The sequence below is a fragment of the Lutra lutra genome, chromosome 8 (genome assembly GCF_902655055.1).
Source record: "Lutra lutra chromosome 8, mLutLut1.2, whole genome shotgun sequence".
Lineage (NCBI taxonomy): Eukaryota > Metazoa > Chordata > Mammalia > Carnivora > Mustelidae > Lutra > Lutra lutra.
In genome coordinates, this window is record NC_062285.1 from 20,677,338 (window position 1) to 20,694,159 (window position 16,822).

A 16,822-nucleotide genomic window follows, 5' to 3' on the forward strand; every position below is an offset into this window, starting at 1 on the left:
ACATGTTCAAAGCATGTGGTCACTTACGTTGTATGATCCACCAGTGGCCTGTGATTTTCTTCCCCATGATGAATACTGATTCCATTACCAAGTCCCCATCTGAATGTGTTTGAATCTTGAATTAGGTCTTCTGGGATTGGCTGGTACCACTGACACAGGCTGCCTTTTTCAAAGCTGCAAACTTTCGTAGCTTGAATAGAGTAGAACGAAGACAAATGAGCTAATCACAATAAATGCGTCCACAAAAGGTAATTTCTACCTGTATCAAGCACTTTCTTACTATTTGTTTTTAATTATTTCTTAAGCATAATTAAAATAATTAGAAAAATGATTTCTATTATCATGAGAAGAGTTTTAAAGAAATCTATGTGTACCATATTCAAATATCTACAGCAGCTATAACATGGAAACACATGCATATACTGAAGAATTTGTTCTGATAAGGAGATGAGATTTTAATTAGGTCCTCAAATAGCAAAATCGGAATTCCAAGTCTCTTTTAAACATTGCTTACCAAGTTCTGCTAAGTCTGTTCTTCTGCCATAGTATTATTACAAAGCTGAACTTCAGCTCAGCCTTTGAAGGGGTTAGTCTAAATTCCAAACTCCTTACGTTCAAAGCAATAATATTTTCCTTGAAAGTTTTCAATGTTCTTGTAATGACTGTAACTTGATATCACATGAAATTACAAGTCCATGGGGCGCCTGGGTGGCTCAGTGGGTTAAAGCCTCTGCCTTCGGCTCCGGTCGTGATCCCAGGGTCCTGGGATCGAGCCCCGCATCAGGCTCTGCTCAGCAGGGAGCCTGCTTCCCTTCCTCTCTCTTTGCCTCCCTCTCTGCCTACTTGTGATCTCTGTCTGTCAAATAAATAAATAAAATCTTTAAAAAAAAAAAAAAAGAAATTACAAGTCCAGTGATTTGTGAAATACATAGGCTATGTGTGAAATGTTCTTTCTTCCTCTCTGAAGATGTCCGTGTGTCTGTCTTAAATTCTCCACTGTTCCTATGTGTGCTGTAGAAGACTCCAGATTTTAAATACTATAAGCAATGTTGGCAAACCATCACCATCTTTTAGGAATGTGAGTTCATGATTTAAGGTAAAGTTTGAGAAGGAAACACTCCATCAAAAAAAAAAAAAAAAGTGATTTTTAATCCTGACATTCAGGCATGTCATTTAATCTCTGACATTAATAGTGATCATATAATTATATTAATCTTGTGAAGACATTTAAAATTGTTTTTTCTTTTTTTTTCTACTTGTTTCAGAGGTAGAGTTCAGTGATTCATCAGCTGCATATAACACCCAGTGCTCATTCCATCACCTGCCCTCCTTAATGCCCATCACCCAGTTATCCCATATCCCCACCCACCAGACATTTAAAATTCAATAGGATTCTGTTCTTTATATCATTAAAAAAGAAACTAGTCATTGATTTTTTTAAATTATAAGGCATAAAGTTTTAGTCAAGCAAGACGAATGAGCTCGAAGATCTGCTGTACAACATTGTACCCACAGTCAACAATAATACATCATGCACTTAAAAATTTGTTAAGAGGGCAGCTCTCTTGTTGTGTTCCTTATAAAATAAAAAGCATTAAAAATGCAAGACCATAGGTAACAGACAGATTTATTATATAACAGCTCTTCTTACAAAAAGATGGAGGAAGAAAGACCACATAATTTGAGAGTAATAAATGCAGTTCATGTGTATTCAAAGTAAATTAATAACCCCAGGATTTTAAAATAATAATTTTACAGGAGACAGTCATTCAGGACATTTAAAGAACTTTATCAAAACTGCCTACCCAATCATCAATGACATCACTAAAATTGCAAAGGTGAACAAAGAAGTCAGTATTCACTAAAGATATTAATTAGGCGGAATTAACTCAATTCTGTGTAAACTTTCAGAAACACAACTTCAGTGTGATCAAAACAGGATATGGTCTTCCCACGAGGAAGTCTGAATACCACAACACTTTCCGTTATATTATCTCCCATCTGCAATGCACCGTACGTATCCCTAGCCAACTTGAGTTAATGACTATGTTGTCTCATTCACAGAGTGAGTTAGCTTTGATTTTATGAGTTTTGGGGTCTAGCTAATTTGTTTAATTTATTGTGTATCTATACATTAAGAAGCATTTCTTTTTCTATGTTAAATTAATATGAACCTTATTTGGCTTTTCAAGTTTTAGATTTTCTGCATAATGCTGACAGAAGATAGAAGAGAGTTCCACTACACTCTGTATTATCTGCATGGTTTGAACCCTTCATATCATTAAGACACTTGAGAAATATTACAGTATAGGGAATTCATATACCAGCCAATAAATAGTAGGGAAGGGGAAAAAAAGCAAAAGTGTTCACTCCTTCTGAACTTGTGCTTTGCCCCTGCAGGCACACAGATCAATTTCTTTTTTTCCCTCTAAGATTGTATCTCTGGCTGAGAAGTTCACTTCTAAATTAAAAATCTGCCCTAAAAGCCAGAGATTGGCAGATGCCAATAAGTAAAAACCATCTTTCAACAGGACACAGGTGCTGAAGGGCCCATCTGTATTAGAACTGGTTCTTATGAATTCTACATATTTAACATAGTATTCATTTTCTATTTTGGCAATGGCAAAATTTGAACAAATTCATCTATTTTGAGAGTATTATAATACTTCCACTTTAAGGGTGCCTGGGTGGCTCAGCGGGTTAAGGCCTCTGCCTTTGGCTCAGGTCATGGTCCCAGGGTCCTGGGATCGAGCCCCACATCGGGCTCTCTGCTTGGCGGGGAGCCTGCTTCCTCCTCTCTCTCTGCCTGCCACTTTGCCTACTTGTGATCTTTGTCTGTTAAATAAATAAATAAAATCTTTAAAAACAAAAAAACTTCCATTTTAAACATTCCTATTTCATGAGTGTGAGGAATAGAAGAGAGACAAATGGTGGAGGTAGGGAGTGGATAAAAAAAGAGCTAGTCAATCACAGTCCCAGAGTCAAGTAAAGTCCATGAAACAAGTGTTTTGAATCTAAAACTTCAATTTAGAAACACTTACCTCTTGCTGAGCATCACAGAAGAATGCAATGCTGACTCTTCTACTATAATTTTCTATACAAGCAACCTTTACGTTTAAGAACCTATTCTAAGCCAAGTCGAAAATTTCTAACTAGGACATGAGGCCATGCTACTTAAAGATCATATTAGTATTGTCTTATCCGTCTTATGCTATGTTTTAATACAAAACAGGAATTCACCTACCACAGAATGATTCATCTGACTGGTCGGAACAGTCATTTCTAAAGTCACATTTCTGGATTTTTTCAACACAGTGACCATCGGACCTGCAAACAAATTCATCGTCCGTACAGTTGTGTGGAGGCAACGTTACTGGAGCTGACACTTCTGGTGGAGTTGGAAGGTCCACTGGCAAAGTACCTTGGTAAGGGATAACATACAGGCATAATCAGTAGATTCTCCATTTAATTTTTGACACAATAAGCTTTTCTAAGTATGTTTCACATTCAATATTATAAAGAACATTTGGTAGTCTTTGGTAATATGCTGAATTTCACGTAAGCATAGAAGTTGGGAGTTCTCAGTCTTAGCAACAACAAATAGTTGGATATAAATAGATGAAGGTACAGAGAGAAATTACTGAAAAACTGTTCAAAACTCACTGAATAAATGGGAGGCTCAAGGACAGGGCTGGGATTCCTGGGAATCAAGGGAGTCCCAGATGCTGGCATTAGGAACCAGCATTAAGGTCTGGTTAAACCTTCTAGTCCACCAGGTAAATAAACATGGCTCTTCCACTGCAACAATTAATCCAGCAGCTCCTCATCCCTGTTTCACCTGCCCTTACATATTCAAAGTTGCAAGAGGGAGATTCATATGCAAGTATTCATATAATTAAGATAATAATTTCTGAAATTACAGAGCTGAGAAGAAATTTATAGAAGCTAATTTATACTGTAAGTTAGTCAATCAACATTTATTAATAACACCCCATATCACAGGCATGGTAGGTGCAATAGACTGAAAGCCAAAGGTTTTCATTGCTGTCAAATAATTTACTGAGTAGTGGATAATGCACTCAGGTCAATCTTTCATTATAGTTCCATAGGATACATGTATGAGAAAGAGTATAACACCGTAGAAGCAAGAAGGACACCTACCCTTTCACTCCTGCATTCACAGCACAATTCACAGACCGCTGTACCCGGTAGGCGTACTATCATCACTTAGAAATGAGTGAATAGACAGACAGATGGAAGGATGGATGGATGGATGGATGAATGGATGGATGTATGAATGACAGAGGGAATGGACAGATGGACAATTGGAAGACTGTACAGTGTATAGAAAACACATGAAAAGCATACATTAGTTGGGAGGTAGGGAAGACTTCCTGGAAAAATAATGTCTTCAGTTTTTAGCTTTATTTTTTTAAAAGATTTTATTTACTTACATGAGAGACAGAGACAGAGAGCAAGAGCATAATGCACAAGCAGAGGGAGAGGCAGAAAGAGAGGGAGAGGGAGAAGCAGACTCCCCAATGAACACAAGAGCCCCACACAGGGCTTGAACCCAGGACCCTGACTGAGATCATGATGTGAGCCAAAGTTGGACGCTTAACCAACTGAGCCACCCAGACACAAGTTTTTAGCTTTAAAAGATGAGGTGTTGTAGGCGAAATGAAAATGGGTATAAGCTCCTTTTGGACAATGAGCAAAGATTTGTGTGAAGGCAGAAAAATATACTGGCCCATCGTTTTTCAAATGCTGTGAGAATTTGGCATGGGGAACATCTTGTGATAGAGTAAGAATGCATGTGATAAAGTCACTAGATGTGGAACTAGTTGGGAGACAATTAGCACATCATAAAGAGCTAAGTGGGACCAATTTAGGAGTTTGAAATAAATATAAAAAGCGGTGGAGAAATGCCAAGGTATACAATCTCCACTTTAAGAGATACTTTTCTGGCATCAGTGTGAAGAATGATTTGCAGGTGGTTCTGACAGGAACAAGAACAGCTAAGCTTTTACTTTAATTCCAGGCAACTAATAAACCAAAGCAGAGAGAGTACGGAGGAAAAAGCAGAGACCTGAGCAATGTCAAACACCCAGTACCTAGAGGACTGGAGATTTGGGTGGTATTGGGAATTTGAGGAAAGTCCAAAAAATACTACGTATTCAGCTTCTCAGCTCAAGTTTTGAAATAATTAAGAACTAATAAGACAAAAGCATATAAGACAAATCAAAATATCAACATTTTATGGATGAAGTTAATAATGATCTATTATCTATAGACAAGTGGTCTTTTAAAGCATAAAACTCAGAAAGAAACAGCCTAAGTTATAATCTGTACTGGAAACTTCCAGCTCTCCTTGTACAGAAGGAAGCCTACCGTTGTGAACTACCGCAAGAAGTTAAGCAGAACTCATTCTCTCTTCAGCTAACTAGCTCGAAAAAGAAAAGAAACTAAGGCAACATGTACGCATGCTCTGGCACTCCTTGCAAACTCGGCAATCCACTCTGACTTTTCCACGCAGCTGATATTAGGGTTCACTCTTAGGGTTTTACTGCTATGGGTTTTACCAAATATGCAATGATGCTTCCACCATTAGTGTCACACAGAGGAGTTTCACTGCACTCAATTCCTTCAATGTCTGAGTCCCTGGCAACCATGGATCCTCTTACTGTCTCCATAGGGTTCCCTTTCACAGAGTGTCAACAGCCAGCATCGTATGTTACCTTTTCAGATAGGCTTCCTCCTCTGAATAACGGCATTCAAGTTTATTCCAGGTCATTTCAATCACCTGACACTTCATTTCTTTCCAGCACTGAACAGTATTCACTGCTTTAGGGCATTCAATTAAATGAACACTCAGTTAAATATTTATTGTATGAAGAGTCTGTATCTCTTGTCAAGCAGGACAGGACCTTAATATACCTTCCTTATTAGAAAGTATTAACGTGCACTGCAATACCCATCTCTGTCCATTTCTTTTTGAATCTTTCTTTGTGAACACATGCCAGTGTTATTTCCAGGACAAATCATCTGAAATGAAATTGCAGTTATAGGGTATGTGATCAGTCAACTTAAGCAGTTGTTTTCAAAAGTGATTTTACACATTTCCACTCAGAAATGTGTGCATTTCTCATATTCTCCGAATCCAGCTAACACGTGGCATTATCCAACGTAAGAAAGATCTACCAGTATAATGGGTCTGAAATAATAATTCCTTCATATTTTAACTTGTATTTCCCTAATTACTGAGAATTTTTTTTTTAATTTTAGGGGCTACTCAAGTACCTTGCCCTCGCTTATGACTAACTGTTCACATCCCTTGCTCTTTTTTCCTATTGCATTCTTTGGGTTGTTTTTTCTTATTAATTTATAGTTTTATTTCCCATATACTCTATACTAATCCTCTGTCATTTACTTGGGTGAAAAATACATTCTACTAGTCTATAATAGGTCTTTTCATTTTGTATGGTTTCTTTCAAAATAAAAATTTCTAATTCAATGCCTTCCAATTTATCAGTTATTTCCTTTATGGTATATAGTTTGAAGCTTCACTGGAAAAAAAAATTCTTTCCTCCTTTTTTTATCATCAATATTTTTTCTGTGATTTTCACAAAATTTTGATAGTTTTACTCTTCATATTTAGGTCTTTACTCCATCTGGACTTTATTGTTATCTGTTGTATATGATATGAACTTAATTAAATTTTCCTTATGAGTGTCCATTTTGGATCTACTAATTTATTGAGCAACTCAAAATTTTCTCACTTATTCTATATTTGATCATGAAATGTATTACTCATATATAAGAATGGATAGAAAACATATACCTGGTTTAAATAGTAATTAAAAAGAACAGCCATAAATCTACCATCCAGCTTATGAAATTAAAAGTCACAGCTTTTGAATCCTCCACTGTTTCCCTCCTGATCCCATGCCACCATCCCTCCAGGTCTGCGGTATGCTGAATCTTGTGTTTTACATTCCTGTTTTCATTGGCTCTTTTCTGAAAGATTTTATTTATTTATTTTTAGAGATAGAGAGCTCATATAGGGGGAGGGCGCAGTGTGGGAAGCAGAGGTAAAGAGACAAGCCGACTATACCCTGAGCAGGGAGCCTGACATGGGGCTCAAACTCACAACCCTGAGATCATGACCTGAGCCAAAATCAACAGCTGGACGCTTAGCTGACAGAGCAACCCAGGCACCCCATTTTCATTTGCTTTTATCATTTTCCTCACTTGCATATATGCCAGATAATCTACAGTGCCCATTAGCTCATCATGTTATTAAATGAGCTGATGTCGCAAACATCTTAGAACAGTGACTATACAGCTGGAATAGCACGTAGGTCCTTTTTGAATAAATAAACCATTTAAATTTGAACTTGGATGAATGGACTCATTCTCTATATGAATTTTGGCAACTTGATTTATTTCCTGAGCAATGTGCATTCACCCATCCATGTTAATAATGTTCTTGCAGTTCACATATTTTGACTGCTGTATAAGATTTCACTATGTGATCAAATATATCATTTAGCCTTTCTATCATCAGTGGGTTTTTTTTTTTTTTAAGCTGATTCTGTTTGAGGTTTTATTTCATACATTTCTCCTGATGTTTCTAGGAGTGGAATTGCTTAGTTGGAGAGAATAGAGAACTGTATGTCAACTTTACTAGAAAAAGCTGAACTGTTTTCCAAAGTCACTGCATCAATTTCCATACCTCCCACCAGTGTATAAATATTCTGATTGTGTGGCACACACATTATCCATTGGTACATGCAGATTTACGCATGTGTCTGCTACTTCCTCTGCTGTCTATTCCCTTGTGCATCTCAGCCCTTGGTGAGCTCATTTCATCTCTGTCTGATGCTCACATTCACATAGTTCATCTGGTAAGAGTCTGGTGAAGTAAAGTCTTCTTTTGTGTATTTGCAGATATTATCCTCTGAAAGCCTTTTTTCACCCTCATTCCTGGAAGGTTTTTTTTGTTCAAGGCTAATAGTTATTATTTCTCAAGACTTTTAAATTCAATTCAATTCTCTTCTGACTCTCATGCTTGTTGTTATAAAGTCTGTCTTGAGTCTAATTGTGGTCTTTTTGCAACTGTATTTTAATCTCTGGCTATTTTTAACATAATCCTCTCTTTTCTTTGTTGTTTTTCTAATTCATTTCCAGGAGTCAAGACCTGGACATATTCTTACTATATTTTGCACAGGGTTCACGACACTTCTAAATCTGTGCCTTATATTAATTTTAAGCCAGTACAGTCTTTGAAAATGACTTCTCCATTTTCTTCATTCTCTTTCTGGAACTCCAACAGCTTTTATAATCAATCCTTCAAGTAAGTCTACCCCTCCATTTCCCCCCTCTATCTCTATATATTGCACTCTGAAATTCTCTCATACCTATTTTCCCACTGGCAAATCAAAACATCGACTTTTATTTTTGAGCTATTTAATTCATGCACTGAGATTTTTATTTCATTTATTTCTCATTTCAAGAAAGCCAACAGGATTTTTCTTTTTTTAATGTTCGGTCTCCCCCACCAGCCCCCAAACACTTTTTTAAAACAATGTCATGCTATTTTCTTAGGGATTGGAATCCTTTAGTATTTTTAATTATTTATTAGTTTTCTATTTTTACATAACAAACTTCCACAGACTTTAGAAGTTAAGACTAATAATCAGTTATTGTCTGACACAGTTTCTGGGAATACAAGGTGCAGAAGAGGCTTAGCTTAGTAGTTCTGACACAGAGTCTCTTAAGATTGCTATCAAGATGTCAGCCAAGAAAACAATCATCTGAGGGCTGGACTGGGGCTAGAAAATCTGCTTCCAAGGGAGCTCACTCACATTCCTGAGAAGTTAGTGCTTCTATTGGCAGGAGGCCTCAAGCTCCCAGGCTTTCCCCACAGGGCTGCTTGAGTATCCTCTTCACATGGTGTCTGGCTTCCCCTCAGACTGAGTGATCCAAGAGAAGACAGGAGAAGCCTAGCTTTGGAAACTACTCATAGTCATTGCTGTGTGGGTCAATGGTTACACAGGTCAGTGTGAGAGGAAATTGGTACACAGAGCATGAATAACAAGAGTGGGGAATCACTGAGAGCTTTTTGACTATGGTTACCATAATTTACTATGTTTACTTTTCTTTGTCACTTAGTTTGTCCAAGAGTTCTTCTAGATCAACCTTGAGTCATTTCTTTTGGAACCCTACTGGTAGCCCCAGTCAAGGGATGGAATGTTCCTTTTGGCCCTATTTTACCTTTTCTGCCCTCTCATCTAGCCATAGTTTCTTATGTCCTAACTCTGAAGTCACATTATGCCTCCTGTTCTATTTTCCCATACTCTGTTCCTCTCATCTGGGGATTTCTCTTTTTTAAGCTTGACTTAACATTTAAATGCATATTATATTTGACTTTTCTAGATATATGTCATGTTACATTGTTCAGATCACCTGGTCTTTCATATTATTAAAACCAGTAGTCATAACTGCATCCTTAGGCCTGATTTCAAGTTAAATGAAGAAACAGTTTCCCTTAAGAAGAAATCATGAACATGAATAGGTATCTTAGAAAAAGAAGGTTGATGAGCCAGTGCTCTGGAAAAATAGACAACTCATTTTTGTATATCAGAAGTGAGCCAGCAATGACAGATAAAAGGACCAGTACTCTGAAACAGAAATTGCAAGATCCTGAAATACTTTGTCCTTATTACTCTGTTATTCTACCAGAATGAGTTCATCTTAAAAACCAAGTAAGTCCAATATGTTTCTATTTGATAGCAACAGAAGAGTAAATAGAGAAAAGTGTCTCTTATTCCAGATCCAAACTGGAAAAGGCGGTGTTTGTAGCTGTCTACAAAGATGAAGTTGCAGCTGATTCCCTGACAGCTGGTATGTAGGAGTAAAACAAAGGCCTGAAACATGGTCAGACCAAGACACAATTTGGAAACTGAGGCATGCAAAAGACTGCAAGTTTCCTGACACATTCTCTGGCTTGGGCAGATGGTCTAGACTTTCATTCCAAGAGCATGAAAGTCAACTTGCTCTACACTGCAGTGACTTCAAACAGTATTTCCTAAAGTATCATCATACTCTCAACTCAGGTGATACTAGAAATTACTTTATGCAGTTTTGAACAATTTTAATAGTGAAATATATCTAGAACCATATGCCCATCTTAGCCAGTTTGGGCTGCTATCCATAGACTAGGTGGCTTAAACAACAAATTCCTAAGAGTTCTGGAGGCTGAATGTCCAAGATCATGGTGCAGCATGGTTGGGTTCTTGGAGAGGGCTCTCCTCTTGCTTATGATCTCTTGGGCCTTTCCTTGGTGCATTCATGCAGAGAGAGAGCTCTATGTCTCTTCCTCTTCTCATAAGAGCACTAATCCCATCATGAGGGCAGCAGCACCTTCTGACCTACTCTAGCCCAATTACTTTTAAAAGGCCCTACCTCTAAATAGCATCACATTGGGTGTGAGGGCTTCAACATATGACTATTGTGAGGACATAAACATTCAGTCCATGAAAAAGGTTATGACAATTATTTTTCACCTATTTTTAACCTTAAAAGGCTAGTGCTGGTAGTAATGATAAATGAAAGTAATGATGAAGTCAAACAAACAAACAGAAACAACACAAATATCTTTGCATGTTGAACAAAATTGCAAAGGTGAAATGTAGATGACTGAAATTTACACTCACTAAGAAGCAAAGATTAGTCTGGCTAATCTGATCTTCTCCCACATCCCTAAGCCACATGGAAACCAACTCACCCACCCACCTGTCATCCTAAGTAGATGACTCAATGTTCTAACTTCTTGCTCTGTGAATTCTTTTTTTTTTTTTTTAAAGATTTTATTTATTTATTTGACAGAGAGAGAGAGATCACAAGCAGGCGGAGAGGCAGGCAGAGAGAGGGGAGGAAGCAGGCTCCCCACAGAGCAGAGAGCCCGATGCGGGGCTCGATCCCAGGACCCCGAGATCATGACCTGAGCCGAAGGCAGTGGCTTAACCACTGAGCCACCCAGGCGCCCCCTCTGTGAATTCTTGTAGCGAATATACTTCATGTTACCCCAATATAATCTTTCTGATGAAAGAAAACTCACTTTATACTAGACTTCACTCCCTATAGCCATTCCTGCATTGGTAATTAAGAAAATAAAACCAGTATTTTATTTTCTTTTTATTTTTAAAGTCATCTTTTTATTTATTTTTCAAAAATAGTGTACTGGACATTTATTTTTCTCTTTGATCTTTTTATAAAACAAGTATTTTAACACCTCTAGTCCTTGATAAATTATCACCAGTTTCAACATACCTTAACTGTGTGAACTGCTTGACTGATGATATGTCTAGTTCTTCTTTATTTATCGCCAGTAATAATGTCTACGTTTTTCCTGGGACTTCTGATGTTAAGAGATATATTAATTTAAAAATCTAAAAGTATACTTGAAGATTAGACACATTTGATCTTCAGACAATTGAAAAATCTGAAATATCTCCAGAGGAAAAATATATATTTTTCCTATGAGACTGAATACAATAACATAGCCTTACCCACAGGGTAAAACAACTACATACAGCATAAATGTACTGAATGCCTGTATTGGGTCTCCTTTGCAGAAGAGCAGCTTTTACTAAAATTTGGCTATTCTTTGGATATGATTTATAACAGCTATGTGATACAGCTATTCGCCACATATTATGCAATCCCTTCTTTCTCTGTCTCCAGTAACAACTCAGCTCTTTTTGAAACATTTTTCCTTTAACTCATGCATTCAATGAAATTTTCTAGCTGGCACCAAGTATTTTCCATCTTTACAAACACTATCACATATGAAAGTGACTACAAGTAGACTAAAGTAGCAGTTGAACAATTTTCAAGCTAAAATCAAAGTACTTCAACAGCCTTCTCCATTTTTGGTATTTAGCACTTCTCTCAAAAGATGACAAAATAGGGGCACCTGGGTGGCTCAGTGGGTTAAAGCCTCTGCCTTCAGCTCAGGTCATGATCCCAGGGTCCTGGGATCAAGCCCCACATTGAGCTCTCTGCTCAGCAGGGAGCCTGCCTCCCCCTCCCTCTCTGCCTGCCTCTCTGCCTACTTGTGATCTCTGTCTGTCAAATAAATAAATAAAATCTTAAAAAAAAAAAAAGATGACAAAATAAAGGTTTGGCTTTACAATAGGTTAAGGTTACTTATTTGTCCAATTTTATTTTCTAGAAACAATAAAAATACTAAGTTGAATGGACCACAGGCTTTGGCCAATATTTTTCATATATATTTGCTACCATTTTCTACATATTTCTAATATATTTCCACTTATTGCTAATATTCCTATATGCTTCCTATATTTTGCAAGACTACACCAAACATGCTAAAACCAGAATATTTAAGACTGCAATCATCAGTTTCAAATTTCTTCATTTTTGCCCTGAAGTCTTTTATTAAACTGTAAATATTTCCAATACTTTGCTTTTTCAGAATCCATATTTCCTTTAGAAAAACAGGGAAGACCTTAAAATGAAGTATTTTAATGGAATGGATTATTCTCAGGCAAATATAAGAGACACACCAAATGACTTAAAATTATAAAGTAAAAAGCTGCAGGTGAGGTCTTAAAAACGAAGACAAAAGTACCCAAACTTTCCCCCTTGCCTTTTCATTCATGCTGAAACAAACATTCCTCTTTGCAGAAAGAAGGGTGACTTGTTCAAGCATTTACACATAAAGCTGGTGAGACATTGAGGTTAATGAGGAGGGATGCCAGAAATACACAGCTCAGTCAGTTTAACAATGACAACAACAAAACCATTGGAGGAGGACATCATAAAAACTATGCTGAAGCATCCTATAAACAGTTACCACACCTTCTCAACTGTAAGCCATCATCAGCTGCAAGATATGCCACAGACTTCGTAACAACTTCCCTGAAAAAAAATAAAACACTAATACCTTGGGATACCTGATATTCATTCTAATAATTGATATACCTAGCAAGTAACAATTCTGATATTGCTGAATTCTGAGTTTTTAAAATAGGATGAAAAGCACTTAGGCGATTTTTTTTTTTCAGTTTGTACACAGTATGCTGTGATGTCATGTTGTTATGACTTTAGTTTTACAAACAACCCAGCTATCTCACAAATAATCCTTGAGGCAAGATAGAAACTGTCATATGTGGTCTGCTGAAGGGAACACCCTTCTTGTTTTTCTCATATAGTTTGGAGAAAGAGTCATGAAAAACAGATACTTTCTATGGGATACTTATTTTTAAATCTGAATATTGTCTGGCAACAATTCTTACTTAATCATCTACTCTGATGATCTGATTCAAAGTGAGGGGATTTGACTTTGCCACCATCCTCCATGACTCTCTACTCTGGGAATGAGCAACATCATTATACACTGACACAAAAATAATCACAGGATTCTATTGCATGGTTAAGTTTGTCTACTTTCCCTAGAAATGCAATTAATCTTGCCTAAAATGTCTTTTCTCTAGTATCCTCCTGGATTAGTTTTAAAATCTATATTCATCAAGATATGGAAACAAAGAAGGTACAATCCATAACAGAGAACGCATTTGAAAATTAAGTTAGAAACAACTGGAAGTGAGAACATGAGAAAGAGTTGACCTAGGAAAGCAAATAATGATGTTGTAGGAAAAAGTGAAAGGAAACTAAGCTCACGGCATATATACTATTGGGGGGAAATTAATGAAAGTTTGCAGTTAAAAGGTTACTAGTCAACACTGTTTTGAACTACGGTAACAATGGGGAAAAAAATAGAAGAAATTTGAGAATTATTTTGGAGTTGGAGTCAGCAAGTTTTGCAAGTAGGCAATCTTAAGGGGAAAGTCAAAGAATACTGTGGAATTTCAACCTGGGTTGCTGGAGAATAGTGACATCATAAAAAGGTATAAGAAATGAGGGAAAAAGAGGCTGATTTTAAGGAAATAGGTAAAAACGGAATAAAGGACTCCTTATGGTCATTTAGCACAAGATAAAAGATATCGGTTATGTGCCAACCCACACTTTGGGGATTAGGTCAATATTTTGCATCTGTGTGTATGTATTTTTAAGTTTTGTTTTATTAGCCAAGGAAGAAAAACACTGTAGATAATCAGTTCATATTGGGAAACAAATCAACATCTGCAAGAGAATCTACATGTGCTGATCCCGTCTCAGCTAAAAGAAGGAAAAAAAAAACTGGTCATCATCAAGGGCAATATTTTTATTGAAAGCCGAAATTTTATTTTTACGTTCATCTTATGGAAAGATGACATCAAATTCCTTTAAGAAACCTATCTTTTCAACAGGCTCTGTGGTTTTAATTCAGTGTTTCTTTTGTTACGAAGCCAACATTAAAACCATACAGTTCAGGCAGTTTTTAAAATTCCATATTTTTCATCCAAAACTTGAACCAGAAAATCAGGACTAATGGTCTGTAACTCATACTTCACATCTCTGCCTCTGGGTCTGGCCACTTCATTCTCTCTCTCTCCTTTAGAACCATCAGCCACAGAGCATAAGTAGCAAGATAACCGGAGCAGCAATAGTATCGGCAGTAACTTGTGTTCCCTTCTGTATTATTTTATGGTCTTCGCTGCCACTGGAGTCACAGTGATGCTCCCTAAGCTCAGACTCGGGGGCGATTTGGGAAGAGCCCTGGCCACTGAAATCACAGGTTCTTAGATGAAACTCTTGTTCTTTCCCTCAACTATGTATTTTCATCCCTGCCCTTTAGGCTCTTTACATTTAATTTTTCACATCTCTAAAGTAGAATATATATTCTCTTCCTTGTGAGGTTAGTGTTTTTGATGAGCTGTATGATAGTGGTTAACGCTATTCTCCTAAGAAGCAGACATAATTTGTCACTTTTTAGCTAGGTAGCCTTGGGCAGGTTATCCCCTTCTCTGTGTGCTCCATAAAACTGGGATAACAAAGATATCAACCCTATCCAACATTTAAGATCTCTTCACTGACAACAGACTAGACATTATTCTAGACTCATAAAAGGTTAGAGGATTGGGGGCACTTGGGTGGCTCAGTTGTTCAAGCAACCAAGTCTTGATTCAGGCTCAGGTCATGATTTTAGGGTTGTAAGATCAAGCCCCATGCGGGGATCCATGCTGGATGTGGAACCTGCTTATGATTCTCTCTCTCCCTCTCCCTCTGCCCCCTCCACTCCCCCTGCCCACCCATTCACGATGCATGTGTCACTCTCTCTCTAAAAAAATAAAACATCAAAATCAAAGAAGTTAGAGTAGTATGTAAGATGGTACATATGAGTGGTAAATGCTATTAATATACCGATTCATCACCTCTCTCTCTCTCATAAGGACTTTCTATATTCCTATCCTTGCCACATCAGTTGAGAAAGTTTCCCTGCCCCCTTGTTAGTCTTGACCACGTGACCTGTTCTGACCAGTGGATGTGAGCACTGTGCACAGCATGTCCCAACAGAAGCTTTAAGTGTGTTTTCTTTTTCCTGCCCTCTGCTTCACAACAAAATATGTCAGATAAGGCCTCTGTCCTCTAGCTTTGGTCCCAGATAAACAGGACAGAAGAAACAGAAATACACAACCTGAAGCTCTACAGAATTAAGAAGAGCTCTGAACAAGAAACACATACTTCTGCCATTATTGTGCTCTGCCCACCCACATGCTTGAGAGCAAGAAATACATGCCTGTGGTTATAAACCACGGAGGCTCGGCTTTCAACAAAATCTGGGCTATAAGCGTGTCTTATAAATTATAAAAAATTATAAACCATAAATTTATATTTATACATAATTTATAATAAAAATTTATAAATCATAAAAATTTATAAATCATAAAGTATATTTTATATGTAAATATATATGATATATATAACAGGTCTGTTATATATATCATATATATTTATATATAAAATTTATAAGTTATAAAAATAATATTGTAGCAATAATAATAAACTAAAATATATATCAAAACTATATAAAGCACTTCAAAAGATATAGGCATCTCTCCACCTTTCTACCCATTTATCCAACAAAGGTTAATACTAAGTAATATTATGTGCCAGATGCTGCTTAAGTTCTGGACATAAGATTATTAAATCTTTAAATTAAAAGTCACTACTGTCAGGCAGCTAACAGTATAGTTGGGGAAAGCAGAAACAGAACCGTAAGGGTGATAGGAGTTATGGAGAAAAATAACATGAGAAGAAGAAAAAAAATGTCAATGAAGAGACTCTGTATGTGTGTGTGTGTGTGTGTGTGTGTGTGTGTGTGTGTGTGTGATGTTCAGAGAAATCCTTACTAATGAAGAAACTTCGGAGCAGATCAGAAAGAAGTACTGAAGGGAGTGGAGTATTTATCTCATCTCAGGATGAGGGACAGGAAGGTGTAGAAGCCCCGAGGCGTAAGTGGGCTGGAGGATTTAAAGATTATCATAAAGGCCTTGTAGATAAGAGAAGTCAAGCAGAAGCCAGGGGGAGGGTGGGTGAAGTCCCCAGGTAAGAGGGCACCAGGCATGCCTGCCTTGGAACCTACTATAGAAGTTGGCTTTTGCTCTCCATGAAAGAGGATATCATAGGAAGACTTTAATGACAGGAGGACATGATCTTATCTAAGTTTGAAAAAGACCATTTGCCTGCTGTTTGGAGAACAGATTATATTCCCAAGGGTAGAAGCAGAGATCGTTTAAAAGGCAACGATGATAATCCATGCAGGCACAGTGGTGGCTTGGACCTTGGACAGAAGCAGTCGGCTCTGGATATATCTGAAGCTACTGGCGATGCAGATTTGTTCATGAAAAATACA

At 37.2% G+C, this 16,822-nt stretch overlaps 1 protein-coding gene across 3 annotated transcripts in view; it reads right to left on the bottom strand.

Moving 5' to 3' along the window:
* The window catches only part of MALRD1 (MAM and LDL receptor class A domain containing 1), a 763,597-nt gene that overhangs the window by 527,247 nt on the left and 219,528 nt on the right, over positions 1–16,822 (bottom strand). For all 3 annotated transcript variants that reach the window (XM_047742658.1, XM_047742656.1, XM_047742657.1), the window contains 2 exons: positions 3,245–3,421; positions 28–190 (listed from right to left, as the gene is read on the bottom strand). In XM_047742658.1, the coding sequence (XP_047598614.1) occupies positions 28–190; positions 3,245–3,421 (340 nt within the window). The remainder of the gene's footprint in view (positions 1–27; positions 191–3,244; positions 3,422–16,822) is intronic.